The sequence below is a fragment of the Centrocercus urophasianus genome, unplaced genomic scaffold, assembly GCF_019232065.1.
Source record: "Centrocercus urophasianus isolate 14NV4802_14NV808 unplaced genomic scaffold, USGS_Curo_1.0 seq_23, whole genome shotgun sequence".
NCBI classification, from domain to species: domain Eukaryota; kingdom Metazoa; phylum Chordata; class Aves; order Galliformes; family Phasianidae; genus Centrocercus; species Centrocercus urophasianus.
In genome coordinates this window covers 9119837-9137749 of record NW_024884789.1, presented here as the reverse complement: position 1 = coordinate 9137749, position 17913 = coordinate 9119837, and the positions used below count along the sequence as shown (strand labels likewise).

The window sequence follows — 17913 nt, the reverse complement described above, 5'->3', positions numbered from 1 at the left end:
TAGTACTTTTTGTCTGTTGAGGCCAGCATTTTTAGGTCTGAAGTCGCTGCTTTCACTGGTGAAATATTTCAACCCAGAGAACTAGAGCCGCTTGGTTTCCTATGAGTACAGTGTAAGCCAGGTGAACTGTTCTGCTCAGAACAGGATCTTCAACATAGCGAAGACACCTGATGCAATGGGACCTGCCTGTGTCTGGGCTGTGCAGGTTCTGTGACAGGAGATGCTGTGCTGTGTGTGGGGAAAACAAATGAAATCACCTCCTCCTGCAGATGAGACTCGTGGTTGTTTCAGAATAATAGAAAAAATAACCCAGATGTGGACTGATGGTAAAACAGCCCTTTAAAATAATAAAAAAATTAAACAAGGATTACAAGTTAATGCAGTAATGCAGTATCCTTCATTGAGAGTGACATTTTATATTCTGTTTTCTGTTGCAATAGATGAAAGCACACTCCATAAATATGTTTTGGCATTATGATAATATTTAGGCATGTGATTTTACAACAGGTTACAACAGACGTTACTTATAACTTGTTCAGGCTCACTGGTATCTTAATTGATTCAAGAGCAAATTTTGTGGCTGTTTTGTGTGTGTTGTGTATTCTGTGGACAAGCAGCACTACTTCTCTTCAGCCATCTTCTAAACGCAGTTTGTAATGCTGTGTGACTAAATGCTTTGTTTTCTTCCTCTCTCCTTTAAGAAAAAAAAAAGAACAACCAAACTAACAAGCAGGCAGCCAACAAACAAACAATAATTACAGAGGTATGTAATTTTAAATTGCAAGGAAAGCAGGCGAGTTGGAAGTCTGAAGATTGCTGGAGCCGAGAGTTTAAAATGAACATGAGGCAGTTAGGTGCCATGCATCTGCTACCCTTTTCATTTCTGTTCCCATCTGCTTACGTATTTAATGTTAATAAAGAAGTCCTGAGGACTTTCTGCAAGTTTCTAGGTGTTTTCTTGAGGAAATGGGCTGTGCTCTCAGGACTTTTCAATACAGAACTTTGTTATATGTATATGTATGCATAGCTACCTCTCAGGTAACTCAATACTGCTAGATGGTAGTGAGAACAAGGTTAGCACCATGCCTGCTGTCTGCTTGAAGCTGCTGGAAATATTTGCAGTGAGATCCAGCATAGATGTTATTTATGTCACCTCTTGCCATAAGGAGTTTTATGAATTCCCAGCTATTTGATCAGCATTACCTTAATTTGATCCCATATTTGTCCTAGCTTGGATTCATTTGGTTTTATTCAACATGATTACAGAAGCAGTAAGATAACAGTTGGTCTGGAATTTTGCCTTTCGGCTGTATCTGCAGGAGCCTGGTGCTCAGCTGTGTTAGCTGAGCAGAGATCACAGTTCAGTCCCGTGATACAGCACATGTTTGACCAATGGAGTGAGTTTCTTAGATAAGTGTGTGTATGGTTACATAAGAAGTAGTAACTTATTAGCAGACAGTTCCTTGAATAGACAAGCTAAAGGACGTTCTTGAGTACAGAAAGTCTTTCTATGAATGTTTTATTTTGTTGGTTGGTTGAGACGTAGGCAGATGGGGCTGCTCGGTGGCAGTGCTATAGTGTGCGTTTTCCTGCCATGGTTTCTGTTGTATCTGCCTGTTTTCAGGCTTGCTGAAACTATCCGTGGTTGTTCTTTGCCCAGATGGAAACTTTGGCTATTAGGAAAACTCAAGGCAGTGGGGAAAGAATATACAGCCCCCTTATTTCTAAATGAAAGACAAATAAGATTGGGAGATCTTTTCCTTTAAAAACTATTGCCTGTATTGAACTACAGTATGGTATAAGCAAAGATTTGAAAGCTGGAATGTGAGATGCCATAGAAGATGATATCACTTCTAAATTTGAAACTGAGGTCTATGAAATCTGTGTTACCAACCTTCCACAGAAGTCATGGTCTGAAATGTTCTGTTTATTTATTTATTTTTAATCCAGATCAGTTTCCTGATTCAGCTGTTTAATTCAATAGAAAAAGGTTGTCAGAAGAGCTGTTGGGTCGGTGTGCAATATTCCAGCGTTAAGTATTTGGGATAAGTTTAAACTGAGATGTTTAAACTTGAGATGAACAAGGAGAATTTCAGAATAGCTTGGTGAGGTGTTACAGTAGCTCTGCCACTATTTAGCTGTTGTCTTGCTGTAGTGCTTTGGGTAAGGAACAAAGCACTTAATGTGAGATGATTGAGCTTTTTTTTTTTGGTAAGAATAGAAAGTTCTTTATAGTAGATTGATAATGTTTGTAATGATATATACATATATATCACATATATCACATATATCACATATATCACATACATCACATACATCACATATATCACATATATCACATATATCACATATATCACATATATCACACACACGTGTATATAAATATAAACCCAGTCTCTTGTTTTAACTTAATCTTTAGCTGACGAATTAGTGGCAGTCATTACCTCTAAGCAATACTTCCTTAACTTCAGTGTCCTCACACCATCTTCCTTCGTCATCTGGCCATCTCAGCAATGTTATGTAATAGTTCTCGTTTACAGGGATAATACTATGTGTCACTTCTCCCTATGTTTTTTAACATGATCCTTACCCAGCTATGGGAAATGTCTCGCTTTCTGTTCTTTTTGTTCCTTTCCTCCCCCTGCCTTTTTCCTTGACTGTAAACAAGACTGAAATCAGCAGGTTCTTTATAAAATCTCTTGTGATAAATATTCATTAGAGCGTAGGAGTGCTACTGAAGGTCCGTTTGTTTTAATAACGTTGTAGATCCTCCTTTATGGCAGTAGTACAGGTGTATCCATGTGCTGTTGTGAATTCTTTCACTGCTGAAGAATAAACAGAAATCCTTGTAGAGTGATTGGAACTGTACTTTATTTATGGAAAAAAAACCCAAATCTAATCAGTATTTTACTTTAAATTTTCACATCCGCTTGTTATGAGAATTGCTGTTGTGTCATGAATGTGTTCCTTGTCCCCAGCTTTGATGACTTCTTATTAACAATAAACAATATTGCTTTGGAGCGATTGAGGTAATTACACGTGATTTCTGTACTTCCGATTTCAATAGCTGGTGTGTTATGGTTGTGAAAGCTTGCTTCAAGGTATGGTTTTAGCCAGCTGACTAGAACATTTCCGTATTAAATTACTCTTCTCTGTCTTTGTATGTGCTGACTTCATATGCAAGCTTTAACTATTGCAGTGTTAAAATAATGATCCATACGAAGACCTCAGTTTTAAGAAACAAAGTACAGAAATACTCATGTAAATAGTGGGGACACTTGGCCAAGCAGAAAGTAGCCTTCAGAGCTGTTATTCATGTCACAAAGACCAAGATGGGAGCTTGGTTCATAGCGTTCAAAAATACAGATTGAGAAGTAAGCTAAAAACCCATAAGCTACCTAATGTACATGTTTTCCATATAATATGAATATGTTTATATAAATGTATGCCTACATATATATCAAATTTATTTTTGTCTCACTGCTAATGATCTGATGAAAATTAGAGAAGAACTAAAGCTGTACTGAGCCCTTGTGTGCAAGTCTTCTGTCTTCCACGATTCTTTCCCAGGGATGTACCTCTACTGTTCCCCTGCCCTTCTCCTCTGTCTCCTGGGAAGCGCCAGTTCCCCTGCAGCTTCCAATCCTCTTGCAAAGGACTTGGTGCCCATCCTGGCGTGAGGTCAGAAGCTGGAGCAGCAGTTTGTTGCTGCCTTGACAGATCTGTAGTCTGAGTTAAACAAAATGTTGGAGGTCAGTCATGATGAGCAATGTGGGAAAGCTCTGCTGAGTTTAGGAAAGGTTTTGCAAGAGGGCGGGCAGTTGAAGAGCAATTTTCCATGGGCTGAACTAGCTGGTACAGTCCTGTTTCAAACATTTGTCTGCGTTATCTTAAATTGATCTTGAAATTGCAGTGGGTTGAAAAATATATATTTACTGAACCTGTTAATAAAAAATGGGAAAAAAAGTCTTGATTTCTTCATAGATTCCACTCTATGAACTCTAACAGGTACATGTGAATAACACATACCTGTCTTTCCCGTGAGAAACTTCATACTTGCTCTATTCTATCAAAGCTTTCTAAAGGTAAAATGTAAGTGTAAAACAGAGCAAGCTGTCTGCAATGAAGAAATTTTAATGTAATCTTAATAAGGATTTAAGGTAATATTGCATAAGGTGCAAACTGCTATCCCAAAGTTTATCTTGTTTTGAATTGCTAAAAATCCATCTGAGTTCCTTTCTCAATGTGCTGCTGAAGCCTGACGCAGACAGCATATAATCTGGAGATTATCATGAAACACTGTTGTATCATACACCATATAATGTAGTTTCTTAAGCTGAATTGAAACTGTGACCAGTTATTAGAACAGGTAAACATTTGAGGAAGAAAATATCCTTAATTCTATGTTTTGGAACACTTTTCAAGTTTAAGCTTTAAACTCCACTTGGAGATGTTACGTTTTCTATTGAAAAGAAAAGTTTCTTGATGAAGATAAAAGTTATGACCCGATTACGGCTACCAGAAAAGCCAATTAAAAAATTCCTCACCTGCAATTTCAAGATAAAAATTTTACCCTATTAAAAGAGGTAAATAGATGAAACTACTGTTTATCTCAATTATCCTTTTTTTAAAATGAGCTGTTTTTTTTTTTCTTGGCCAACTAGGTGAAGAGTATATTTTGAACAACTGCGTGTAGCGTTTTACATCTTTATTTGCAGATTGCAAATTTTTGCTATTAAAATCTAAATAATAACTTCAAAGCTAACATTTAAAAAGATTTGTGTATAGACCAAGTTAGTGTTACTTCATGATTCTGGTCATCTCAAGTTGTAGGCACTGTGAGAATGCTGCTAGAGCTGTTCTAAGGTCACACATGGTATCCTTAGTTTTTGGGTGATAGCAAAACATTCAATGGTAATGCTTCTTTGTTAGATGTTACTTGGCTTAATCTTAAATTAAAAGAGTTGTAATTCCTGGTTTCTTCAGAAAGCACTTTTTCAGTGTAAGGTTTACATTCTGTGTTACCTTTTTTTGTTTTTCAGTCACAGAAATCCTGGATAGAAAATACTTTCACCAAGAGGGAGTGCGTGTATATTATACCAAGTTCAAAAGACCCCCACAGGTAGGAAGAATGCATAATGTTATTAGCTACTCAATCTCTATTAAGTACCGTTTTCTGTTTTCTTACCTGCACTGTTTTTTGTCTGGGCCTTGCCATTCTATGTGTCTTGATTGGATTTATTTTTTCTTGAATTTATTTTACATTGTAGAAATCTCTAATCAATGTTCTCCTGTTGTCTTTGTTTCTTCTTACCAGTCCTAGTGATGTCTTTGCTGTCTACACTGTGGGCTGATGGTTGTTTTTAGTTCTCTTTCGGTGGCATAGTTCTGAAAAGTGAGAAAGTCTCAGAGAAATACTGAATTTTAAGAATAACAGTCTGTATGGTAACGTATAAAAGTAGACCTGACAGTGAAATAAGAAGGGATGAAGAATTTGTAGAAAGAATAAAGAAAAATGAAAATTATGTTGGGGGCAGGGATGAAGGTGGGAGTAGTTCCTTCCAAAACAGAGAGTATAAACAAAAGAAAAATAGTTCAGGTATCAAAAGATTCCATATCACTTCTAGTTGTTTTTCATCCTTTAGGATCTGTAAGGAAAAAATGAATTTGGAAAATGGGGAAATACATTTCCAGAGGGGAAGCTGAGACTAATGAAGGACATCTTCCAAACGTCTGGTTCTGTTTTACTGTATACTAATTCAGAGATATGAAATCAAGCAACAGAAACATTACATTTACTTTCAGCAATTGTTATAAAGATGATTTCTTTGTTCCTACAATGCGCGAACTTGATGTGCACAGTCACAACATCTACGTTGCAGATGAAAGTCAAGTAGATTCTAAGTTGGTATTTTAGGCAGTTTTGTCTAATCAAAATATGAACTATAAGTTATAAATCAGCTTTGTTCTTTTGGGAGCAAGGTATTGTTTCATGTTTTATGTCTAAGAATTTGCTTTTAGGAAGAAAAAGAACAAAGTAGAAGCTTTAGAATTTTGAAGCTAATGTAAATAGTTCACTGTGTTCCCTGAAACCACGTGATGTGAGAAGCATTTAGAATTTATAGCCATGATTGTAGCACATGGAAAATTTACAATTGCAAACAAAGTAATTAGGAAGCTGTTAAAATTCCCAGAGCCTTTCCCGAAGAACTAAATGATCTCCTACACTTGCCCTTTTAGGTTAACTCATTTACAGCATATAGGGACTTTACAACTTTCCCATCAGATGCCCTTCAGACTTGACACATTGCTTGCTGTTGTTTTGCTGCTGTTCTGGAATTGAGCATAGAAGAATGAGATGCAGATGGGAGAATTCTGTAGCTATCCTTGATCCATACCTTTTAGCATATAATTTCACAACTGCTAGAGAAGGTCTGAAGCTAACGGTGCAGTATGGAAATGTAGATGATTAGTAGCCAAGTGTAACTTCTAAAGAGGACACAAATAAGAAATTATTTCTGCTGAAAGCCTGCGCGTTATTTAAGGTTACTGTGTAAAATATGTTGTTCTATGCTCTTGCACACTAGCTCTTAACTATTGTTGTGGTTAAGTAAAAGTTGTGGAAAACAAGCGATAGAATTTTGTATCTGCCATACTACTATTAAACATTAATAAAACAATTCTCAGAAAAACAAAATAAATATTAAATATGAAAGAAGGTAAAGATAAAGATTTGTTTTTGTTTAATAAACTTATTGTGTAAAGGCACTGTTCTATGAGATTTGTTCAAACATGTCTTTTTCTGTAGGTGCAGATGGGAAATGATGGAATAGCCTTCCCACATAGGCAGCTCAGCTTGAATGTGTTAGCAGTGCAGAGGCAATGATGTATTGTTAGAATTTGTCAAAGCAAATGCTGGTCTAAGTAACTTCTTGGCACCTGGCAAAGTGTTTCTATTTGAGTACTGCATAATCCAGGCTGAAATGTTCTTGGACTTCAGATACCAATGGTCCAAAGACTAAAAAGTGATTTGAAAGCTCAGAATTGAAGCTTTCACATTTATGCATTTTTGCTTGAGATGTCTACAGCAGTCACATAAATTAGAGAAGTTACCATGTTTAAAATGGGCAAACTTCTGCAGCTTGTTTTCCTTTTACTGTAGGGCAGTAATCTTTTTGTAAGCAGGTGAAGTGGTATGAGTGGCATTTGATCTGTGTTTGTTTGTTTGTTTCTCCACCCACTCTCACTCATCCCTTGAAATTTAAGCTGATGTTTACTCATGTATTTAAATACTTCTTATAGATGCCTTCCAGGATGTCAGATTTGTCAGCAACTTGTCAGGTAAGAGTTCTTTTAATTAAGATATTTATGAATAGGTTTTTTTTCCATTAAGTAATCACTTTTATAATAGTGGTTTTAAAAGTCTTGATCAGTATTGCAAGTGACAAGGCAGTGAAAGGTTAGGTATAAAACAAATACAACTAATGAATAAAGAACTGTCTGTATAATGTGGATCATCTGTTTATACAACTTTAATAAATTACTTAGGTCAAGGAATCGATTTCAGTTTTTAGTGTCCTGTCTACTTACAGTTACTTCTGGTTTCCTACTTTTTGTCACAGCATTCAACATTTTGCATAGCAATTGTCTATGTTATTGTCATTAATTATTATCTCAAATATTTATGGTGACAAGTTTTGCTCTAGAAAAGTGACTTTTATATTATTTAGCTTCTTTCTTTTCTAAATCTAACCAATCTGAGTTACAGATAAAAGATTTATTCTCTCATCTTGTAATGGCATATTTGTTCAAGTATTCTAAATGATAGATTTGGTTGGGTGCAGGTGCTGTTGTGGCCGCTTGGTCAGACAACATGCTTGTTTTACTGCAAGTCTCGCCATGAAATACTCCGATGTGAAGCTAGGTGAGAACTGTGATCAGGAAGTAGAAGAGTGGTCAGTGGAAAAACATACAGAACAATCCTCTACTGATGCTTATGGCGTCATCAACTTTCAAGGTGGCTCTCATTCTTACAGGGCTAAGGTATGTAAGGCAGTTAATTCTAAACTATGTCTTCTTAAAATATCTTCATACAGATGGTGGATGCTTTGTTTAATTTCTAAAAGTGGAGGCTGAAGGATGAAAATGATGTTTGTCATATTGTGGCAAAACAGTGCCCTCTGTTATAGTATTTTTATCGTGATCTGAATTCTTTCTTATTTTCTTTATTTTTATTAAAACAGTCACTCAAATCTATCAGAATTAGTGGAATTCATGTACGAGTTTGCCTTCGTGTTGCAAATGGTGATGATGCCTAATCCTTTCAGCAAAACATTGCATTAATAATTCAGTGTCGTTGTTTCAGACATCATTAAAATACAGCTTACTCATCAGTGCTGCTGCTTACTCATAACTGTTAAATGTTTATAGAATCTGCTAACTAACATCTGCTATCTGAGCCTTCCTGAAAAATCATTTATAATTATGGACAGGTGAAATACGTGATTTTTCTAGTAGATTTGGTCAAAATTATTGCAGCATAATCAAACCTATCAGAACAGCCAAGTTTTTTGGGTGAGGGGTTAGTTAAAAACAGGTATGCCTGTAAATCGAAGTTTTGGTAAACAGTTCTTAATTCGCAGGTTGCATTTAACAGAAAGGCTGGAAAACTGGAAATTCTGGCATGTGCTCCGCAACTATTTTGTGAAGGGTTTTTAGTTGTGATGGAAATTAGTTAATGCTCATGCAATTCTATCCTTGCAGCTGATACAGTGTAGCTCCAACTGTGGCTCCAACCCAATAGCAGAGCCAATAGCAGGAGCAATCCAATGCTCTAAATGAGATATCTCTAGAGAGAAGGGCTCTTGGCAGAATTCTTTCCTGTTGGTAGTAGCAGTGTGCTTGTTCCTTCATACCTATAGTATACCTTATTCCTTCATATCTATAGCATACCTTAAAATTGATGTAAATCCTTTTTTAGGAGCACAGAAATAGCAAGTTTCTTATGGTTATTTCCGATGGCTGCTAGTGGGGTCGCTAAAAAGAAAGTTATTGGAATAGTGGTCTTTTCAGTTAGAACATTATCCAGATTGGGCTTAATTTCTGTGTGTTATCCCCCTCCTCTCTTGTACAGTATGTATCAAAGATGCAGAAGTATTTGTAACTGATTGATAATCTACTTAATCTTATGCTGGTAAGCACAGCAAGTTACAAAGTTCCTGTTATTGAAATTTCCTGTTAAAGAATTTAGATTTTCTTCCCATCAGGAACAGGGATGGAAAAGCTAGCAACTGTTTTTCGGTAAGAATTTTCACAAGAAAATGCAAGCCTCTCCCTATTAGGTAGCAAAAGTATTAATATTTCTGAATTCCTTCAAATTTAGAAATGATCCAGCACTTCCTTTTTTTTTTTTCCAAGGAGGATGTGCCAATGAGATGGAATAATGTGATCTTTCTGTAGTTATTACCTTTCTAGAACTTGCCTTCAAAACTGTTCATTGTCTTGTCCTTAATTTTGAAAGGTGTAAAGTAAGAGTGCATATTTATTGCATTTGCCATGCTTTGACAAGATAAATTACGATTTCCATACCCACGGATAGGGCAGTATGTCCTGAAATACATCCTGGTTCTTGTCTTTACTCATTTATTCTGTGGTGGTTTTCTTTATGAACATATCAACTCTCTTCTTGTGTCTGCAGTATGTGCGATTATCATATGACACTAAACCTGAAGCTATTCTGCAGCTTATGCTTAAAGAATGGCAGATGGAGTTGCCAAAGCTTGTTATCTCTGTACATGGGGGCATGCAGAAATTTGAACTTCACCCACGCATCAAACAGTTGCTTGGCAAGGGTCTTATTAAAGCTGCAGTAACAACAGGAGCCTGGATTATAACTGGAGGAGTGAACACAGGTAAAGTACAAGTGAATGTGCACAGCTAAGAAGATTATAGTTTGTAAAAGCTGAAAGGCTAAATGAATGAATAGCTACATCTTGAACTAAATGTGGAATTTGATCAAGAGAAACCAAAATAATACATTTTGAACATGTAGCAGGAAAAGCAATATGAATGGTGGTGGTGGTGTTGGGAGGGTTGGTTGGTTGGTTTCAGTTTTAGAAACTGCAAGAAGAAAAACTTGATTCAATTTCAACAAGTAGATGAGGGTTCTGAAGACTCTGTAGTTCTTCCTGGGCTAACACTTGCTGTGTTCACAGTACTTTGTCCTATTTTGATAGGTCTACTGTGGGCGCTTTTTCTTTTCTGTTGCATAAAATAGATTCCCAGAACCTTACGGACTGGCCCAATTAGCGAATGAAACAGTTGTATTTCTTAACAAGATGTGGCATTCAATACATTGAAATCCTTTTTGTGTTCAAACACTAACAGGTGTTGCAAAACATGTTGGTGATGCTCTAAGAGAACACGCTTCCAGATCATCTCGAAAGATTTGCACTATTGGGATTGCTCCATGGGGAGTGATTGAAAACAGAAATGACCTTGTTGGAAGAGATGTAAGGATAAATTACCTAACTGAAATGATTATTTGCCTGTTTTATTTTTTACAAATCTGCCCAAGAATTTTTTTTATTGTTTTGTATCTTTGAAGTGCTTGCTATAATATTAAAGTGCGTTGACATATGTGACTTATTGCTAGTCCGTTAGTGTAACAAGTTGCAGACTGCTAATGTAATAGGGAAGGAGCTTGTTCTTAAGTTCTGGATCTTATTTTTTTTTTCCTGCTGATATTACTGAATCAAATAACAAAAATGTTGAAGTATTGCAGAGAGGTCACATTTACAGAAGGTGATAAATTTTGATGTCTTTAAGGCTAATGTTTGTGAGAGCAATTTTTTACAAAGACACCTTTTCAAGGTACTTTTTTCTGTGCACTCTTTCAGAACAGAATTCTTTTCTGATAGTTGCGTGCTTTCTTGCATAAAACAAAGTTGCTGCAGCTCTTGGTGAATTCAAGCTTACATGTGTCAGTTCTTGCTGTGTCTAGAAATATTGTTGAGTTTTACTGAGACAAATTTGAATCTCTGCAAGTAAAATGTATTGTCTGCTTGTGTTTAGGTAGTTGCTCCATATCAAACCTTGTTAAACCCACTAAGTAAACTAAATGTGCTAAATAATCTCCATTCCCATTTCATTCTGGTGGATGATGGAACCGTTGGGAAATACGGAGCAGAAGTTAAATTGCGGAGAGAACTGGAAAAAACTATAAATTTGCAGCGCATCCATGCAAGTAAGTAATTCTGGTCTGAGTGTTACTGTGCTTTAATGAATGAGGTGCTTTCATCAAGCATTTGAATAATAAATAAAAAAAAATACCAAAATCAGTCTGTTTTGTATGTTTTAAGTCTGGGTGGTTGTTCTGCAAATTTCAACTGCTGCTTTGGTCAGAGCTGAAAAAGCAGTCGGTGCAGATGACTAGCAATAGCTGTCCTGTGGCTGCTCAGTGCATTTAAATTAGCTTTATTTTAAAGCATGGGAATGATATTTTGAAAGTAATTACTTTTTTTTCAAACTTACCGATGTGTGAAGCAGTGCAGACATAATATCTACCATTCTTAGTGCTTTTATGTAAATAAAAGTGACAACATAGTTAACATTTGTGTGAATATGTAACAATCTTTGTTAGTGTCTCTCCTGTAACTCTGGTGCTGAACCTTCTTTTGCTAGACCTGACAAAATGCTTTCAAGTCTTATGCTTAATTTTTTGCTGACAGTGGGTGAAAAAATGTGACTTATATATTAAAGCACTTTTTTTTTTTAATGCATATTTTTATAGGAATTGGCCAAGGTGTACCTGTGGTAGCACTCGTATTTGAAGGGGGCCCCAATGTCATACTTACAGTTTTAGACTTTCTTCATGAAAGTCCTCCTGTGCCAGTGGTGGTATGTGAAGGAACAGGCAGAGCTGCAGACATACTGGCATACGTTCACAAGCAAACAGAGGAGGGAGGGTAAGTCCTAGCACTGCTAGCCAAACCGGCACATAGATGGATTATACATAGATGGATTTCAAGAGCATTCTTTAAAGAATTGGTGCAAGAGCTTTATCCATGCAAAGACAAAAGCTGAAAGTGTGGAGTGTAACTTTGCATGTGACGTAGCTTTCCAGATTTGTTGCAGTAACGGCTTTGGCTGATGATCAAGAATTCTTTTCTAGTTCTAGGCTCCTCCTACATACCTTGTACCAGTTGCACTAAGTACTTGAGTATACTTACATTAACAATAGTTATTAAAGGTTAGGAAAAGCATATGCACCTATGTCCTGAACTATGGGAAATGTCTCGTGTGTAACTGAAGTGTGGCAATTTTGTTACACCATTGTGACTAGAAAATCCCACTCTGTTCTAATGCTCTGTCTACTTCAAATGGATTAATTAAGTAAGGCACAGTAGCTCAAGTGAGAAATAAGATTAAGCATACACAGCAGACTTGCTCAACAAAAGTCAGAGCTGACCAGGCCTTCCAGAGTTATGAGAATAATACAGAGGATAACATTAACCAAACTGCTTGAATGTATCTCTTGACTACATTGAGTAGAAATATTTTCATCCAGTTAGCTGTTGCTAAGTAACAACTTTTCTGAAAAGGAATTTGTTTCTGTACTTCTTCTGAGTAGTCTTAAAACTGAGCTTTTTACAGACTTCTGTTTAGTGTTGAAAACACTTATCTGTTCAAGCATAGGTTCAACAAGTAAAAGGGATATACTTGTGTTCCATGGTACATAGTGGCTTCTAGTTGGTTGTCAGACTTGCATTAATCCTTATATGTAATTGGGTCTTAGTTGCAAGGAATGCCTCAGACCCAGGAATGTAGAGCTGAAATGTAGCACTAAACCAAACAGTTTTGTCCATAATGAGTAAAGTCAGAAGCAGATCTGATTCAGAGGGGTGAGTGTGCAGTACTGTCAAAATACTTTAGTCAGCAATCTCTCAGATTTGGCTGTGGGAAAGAAAGGGAGAGAGCTTACTTACTTTTACGAAGCAATATTACAGTCATCAGCTAGGCAGCGTGTGCTTTGACACTGGAACAATGATGAGCTTATAGATCACAAGACTTGTTGTAGAATGGACATCTTGAAACAAATTAATGTGTTGTCATTCCTACTGTTCATGTGTAACATGTTTTCATGTTCAATCTCAGGAATGTTCCTGAGGGTGCAGAGCCTGAAATCATTTCAACCATCAAAAAGACATTTAACTTTGGTCAAAGTGAAGCAGTTCATCTGTTTCAGACACTGCTGGAGTGCATGAAAAAAAAAGAACTTGTAAGTAGATCTTGCTATAGAAAAATCTTAGGCAAGGTAATGGCATTTGTGGATATAATATGAAGTTGTATCTCAGTGTTGTGTATGATCAAGTGTTATTCAAAATCATTACTGGTGGATCTCACCAATTATAGAAGATAGTCATTTTTTGTGGGTAATCTATCTCATGATCAAGGGAGACTTTAATCTTTTAATTATTCCCAGTAATTCAAGTTTATTATTGTTTCCATGCCTGTTCGTTTTCTGCGTGCTGGATTGTTTTATTCATAGCATGTATGTATTTTGTATGTGGGATATGGGATGCTTTCTCTTATTTTGATTTTTGAGAGCCTGTGATTTTTTTTTTTCCCCTCTTAATTTTTACAATACTAACAAAGGGCTCCTATCATTTTATCACTAAAGCAAAAGCACTTAATAGAACTTCATATACAGCTAAAATTCAGATATTGCTGTCTCATTTGGACATCATAACATGTTGTTCGAAGGTTTAAAATTGGTATAATCATCTAAACTTATTTGTTGGCAGGTTAATCTCATAATATAGGGTGAACTGAAGAAGTAAATAAAACACTAGGTGATGTTTATAGCCAGTGGATTATTGTAATCATACTGAGGGAAGAAGTTCAGGTTGGTTGAAAAGCGTAAAGGATTTTGTTTTTTGTCAGCTGATTGTCTTGTTGTCCTATACTACAGAGTGCACAGTAAAGGTGAATTTAAATGGAGTGTAGACTTAAATTGCATTGAAGATAGACATAAAAATTTGGAGCTAATCCCTTTCTGAAAATCTGAAAATCAATTTTTAACATTTTTTAATCCATTTTACTGTTTTTAACAGATTACTGTCTTTCATATTGGGTCAGATGAACATCAGGACATAGACGTTGCAATACTTACAGCACTGTTAAAAGGTGAGACTCTTAGGTGCTTTTGGAATCTCCAGCTGTTCTTTCTTGGTGATTACATGATAATAAAAATCTGTAGTAATCTTTACTTTTGAAGAAAATAACTATCCACTGTTCTCTCATTTTTTAGTACCATAAACTTTCATAATTGATGAAATAAGCTGCATAACATTCAGACGTATTGCTTATTTTACAGGAAGAATGAATATTTATTACATTTTAATTAATTTTTTTCTTTGTTCTTGCTTCTTAAGGCACAAATGCATCTGCATTTGACCAGCTAGTTCTGACGCTCGCGTGGGATAGAGTTGACATTGCCAAAAATCATGTTTTTGTTTATGGACAACAATGGCTGGTATGTAAATGGCCTGGAATAAGCAGAATGGTATTTTGTAAGGGAGAAACTTGACTTGCTGTAAAGAAAGAATCTTTTGACTTCTGTAGAGAGATGCTGTAGAATATGGGCAGAGTTATTTTTAGACGGTAATTTTTTTCATACTTCATAGTCTTATAGCTGTATTGTCTTATAGCTATTATTGTAGTTGAAAATGGCCCAAAAATTTTAGGAATGTGTTAAATATTCTGAGCTAGAGAAGAAATGGTGCTGCAGAAGTTGAAAGCTGAATTGATGTTAGAGATATGCAATGATAGTTCTGGCCATTTGTCCTTCAAAGTGGTGGTGTAAATATTTGATGTCTTCAGGTTTTTCATCCAATATCAGTAGGTGAGAAAAGCTTAACTACATTAAACCAAATTAGGCCAGCGTAGTACTATTGAGTGTCAGTAGGAGATATACGATCAGAGAAAACACTCAAGTCCTCATAATATTCTCTTATCCTGTAATTTGTGAAGCTCAGAGGATTTTCTGAACTGAATGTAGCCTTTGGCTTTTCAGACATATAGGATTTCCCTGTTCTGACTCTGGGGATAAATGAGTTTGATTTGTAATCGAAATATACTCACTTCTGTGGTATGTCTGTGGTTCTGTGCTTGTAGGTTGGCTCTTTGGAACAGGCTATGTTAGATGCCCTTGTGATGGATAGAGTTGCATTTGTGAAACTTCTGATTGAAAATGGAGTAAGCATGCACAAGTTTCTTACAATTCCCAGGCTGGAAGAACTTTATAACACCGTAAGTGAATTGTTGGTCATTCTTTTTGTATTTTTATTTTAGCTAACATTCAAAAATATTGGGCTTTTACTGTGGTATACTCATGTTGTCTCTGCACTCTAATTTTTTTTTCTCCTCTTCTTTTTTTATAAAGAAACAAGGCCCAACCAACCCAACACTCTTCCATCTTGTTCGAGATGTCAAACAGGTATGCTGTAATTGTAAAAATCTGTCAAACTAAACCAGGTTTATTATTATTTATTATGTTTGACTGTCAATTGAATCTCGGCTTTACTAATTAGATTTTGCTGAAGCAACAAACTATGTCTGCAGTCATGCTTTTGTTTCCAGTATTTGTAGTTGTGTGGAGTAGGTGGTGCCTTGCTGCCACACAGATGTGTGTTATATATGATAAGTATTGTCTTTTTCATCTTAGTTGTGATTGCTTTGCTTTTTGAGAGTTTGGAAGCTGATAAAAGACAGAAAACCAATACATGACCCCTAGCGTCTAACCTCATAGGAGAAATTGTACAGAAGAGAAGCTATAAGCTTGTCTTTTCTGAAATTGATAAATATTGAACCATGTAGATGCTTTGTGTCTTTTAAATATAAAAATTATTTTGTTTTTATTTGTTTATATTTAGACTTGTAATGTTTAGGAACATTCTAGGCAAGTTTAAATTGAGATTATAATTTGCAAAACTGAAAATACTTTTTGTATTCTTAGGGAAATCTTCCTCCTGGTTATAAAATCAACCTGATTGATGTGGGGCTGGTTATTGAATATTTGATGGGAGGAACCTACAGATGCACCTACACAAGAAAACGCTTTAGAGCTATATACAATAGTCTCAGTGGGAACAACCGGGTATGTGGCAACTGGGTACCAAGGCATGCTGATTTGTTTGTACATAATTAAAAAAACTAGATATTTTTGTGAAAAATTGGAGCTATATTATTTTGTTCTTTTCGTCAAGGGACTGATTCTCTTATAGGCTGTGATACAACATATGAGGGCAACTGGTAGCTATTTGCAATGAGAACAAAAAATTTTTTATCATTTTTCTTTCTTACTCCAGCATATCCAAATTTCTTCTGGTATTTTCTCTCTTCCTAGAGGGGAAGAATGGGTGCCAAACACGCAGATTCCCTTGGGCGTGGGATGCAGATACTGTAACTTCTTGGCAGTTACACTAATTGCTTTACTATTTTGTGAGTTTAAAATAAATAAATAATCCTTCTTACGTAACCGACGAGAACGCTAATTGTTGCTGTTATATAAATTGGTCTCTGTTTAATTGCTCAACTTAGTATCTAGCTGTAAACAGCTTGTTATATACTGCTTAATAAGTAGATGTAAAGAAAACAAGCCAAACCTCTTCCTATTATTTTTGCTACAGCGATCTGGGCGAAATCCTTCCAACACTACTCCTCAGCTGTGTAAAAGCCATGAGTCTTTTGGCAACAGGGCAGACAAAAAGGAAAAGATGCGACATAATCACTTCATCAAAACAGCACAGCCATACAAACCAAAGGTACAGATGTTTAAGGGAAAAGTATGTGATTTAATTTTAAGCAGTTAAGAGTGGAGAATCTGGTTGAAATCCAAGTGCAGTAGCAGCAGTTCTACTGACTTCAGTAAAACTGGGGTTTCAGCCTTTTGTACTTGCTTATGAACTGTCTAGCACACTTATAGCATTCTGTAAGTAATGTCTGTATTAGTCTTCTAGACAATCTCTGATGTGCTAGTGAGCAATCTTTGGAACAGTTCTGTTACTGGGGGGAACCTACATGATTTTATAGATGAAGCAAGATTTGGCCAGGATATTCTAGAGGAATTTTCACAAGTTTCTTCCTTTCTATGTAGGTATGATAGTTACTGTATTGCATTTGATCCATAAAATCAAGATAGTCCATTCTCACTGTTATTAAAAATGAATTGTACTTAACTGAAGTTTGTAGCTGAAGGACAAAAGTTCTATCTGCTTCTGAAATATTTAGAATTTTTTTTTTTAAAGGAATATACAACACTTTACATTAGAGCACTTGGTATTTTAATTCGGATTATATAATGGCCAAGTTTAGTGATGTAGGAATGTAACTTTCTGATTTTATTTTAAAGATTGACACTGGTGCAGAAGAGGGAAAAAAGAAAAGAACCAAAGATGAAATAGTAGACATAGATGATCCTGAAACGAGACGTTTTCCTTATCCTCTCAATGAGCTGTTACTTTGGGCGGTGTTGATGAAGAGGCAGAAGATGGCCCTTTTCTTCTGGCAGCACGGGGAGGAGTCCATGGCAAAAGCCCTAGTTGCATGCAAAGTGTATCGTTCAATGGCATATGAAGCAAAACAAAGTGACCTTGTTGATGACACTTCAGAAGAACTGAAACAATATTCCAAGTAAATTACATTTATATAATTAAACTGTGTTCTTGGAATTTCCAGTAAAAACAATGGGCTGTATTACTAGCTAATAAAAACAATTCCATTAGCACACTCATAGGAAGTTCCTTTTTGCTGATGATGATTCAGTGGTACTCTAGTAAAAGTTGGGTATTAGATATTGCTCGTAACAGCAGAGAGCTGCTAAAATCAGGTTTTATGTTTAAATTAAAATGG

The 17913-nt window shown here is 36.0% G+C and overlaps 1 protein-coding gene across 2 annotated transcripts in view; it reads left to right on the top strand.

The window, feature by feature from the left end:
* TRPM7 (transient receptor potential cation channel subfamily M member 7) overlaps positions 1-17913 on the top strand; it is a 54035-nt gene that overhangs the window by 15692 nt on the left and 20430 nt on the right. Inside the window, exons 1-16 of one of the 2 annotated variants that reach the window (XM_042824580.1) lie at positions 3729-3752; positions 5043-5122; positions 7303-7341; positions 7845-8043; positions 9698-9911; positions 10387-10511; positions 11074-11245; positions 11792-11966; positions 13156-13279; positions 14115-14187; positions 14436-14536; positions 15178-15312; positions 15446-15499; positions 16019-16159; positions 16692-16826; positions 17414-17694. In XM_042824580.1, the coding sequence (XP_042680514.1) occupies positions 3744-3752; positions 5043-5122; positions 7303-7341; positions 7845-8043; positions 9698-9911; positions 10387-10511; positions 11074-11245; positions 11792-11966; positions 13156-13279; positions 14115-14187; positions 14436-14536; positions 15178-15312; positions 15446-15499; positions 16019-16159; positions 16692-16826; positions 17414-17694 (2057 nt within the window). In that variant the 5' untranslated portion in view covers positions 3729-3743. Of the gene's footprint in view, positions 1-3728; positions 3753-5042; positions 5123-7302; positions 7342-7844; positions 8044-9697; positions 9912-10386; positions 10512-11073; positions 11246-11791; positions 11967-13155; positions 13280-14114; positions 14188-14435; positions 14537-15177; positions 15313-15445; positions 15500-16018; positions 16160-16691; positions 16827-17413; positions 17695-17913 lie in introns of those variants that run through there. The other variant, XM_042824582.1, reaches the window with a different exon arrangement.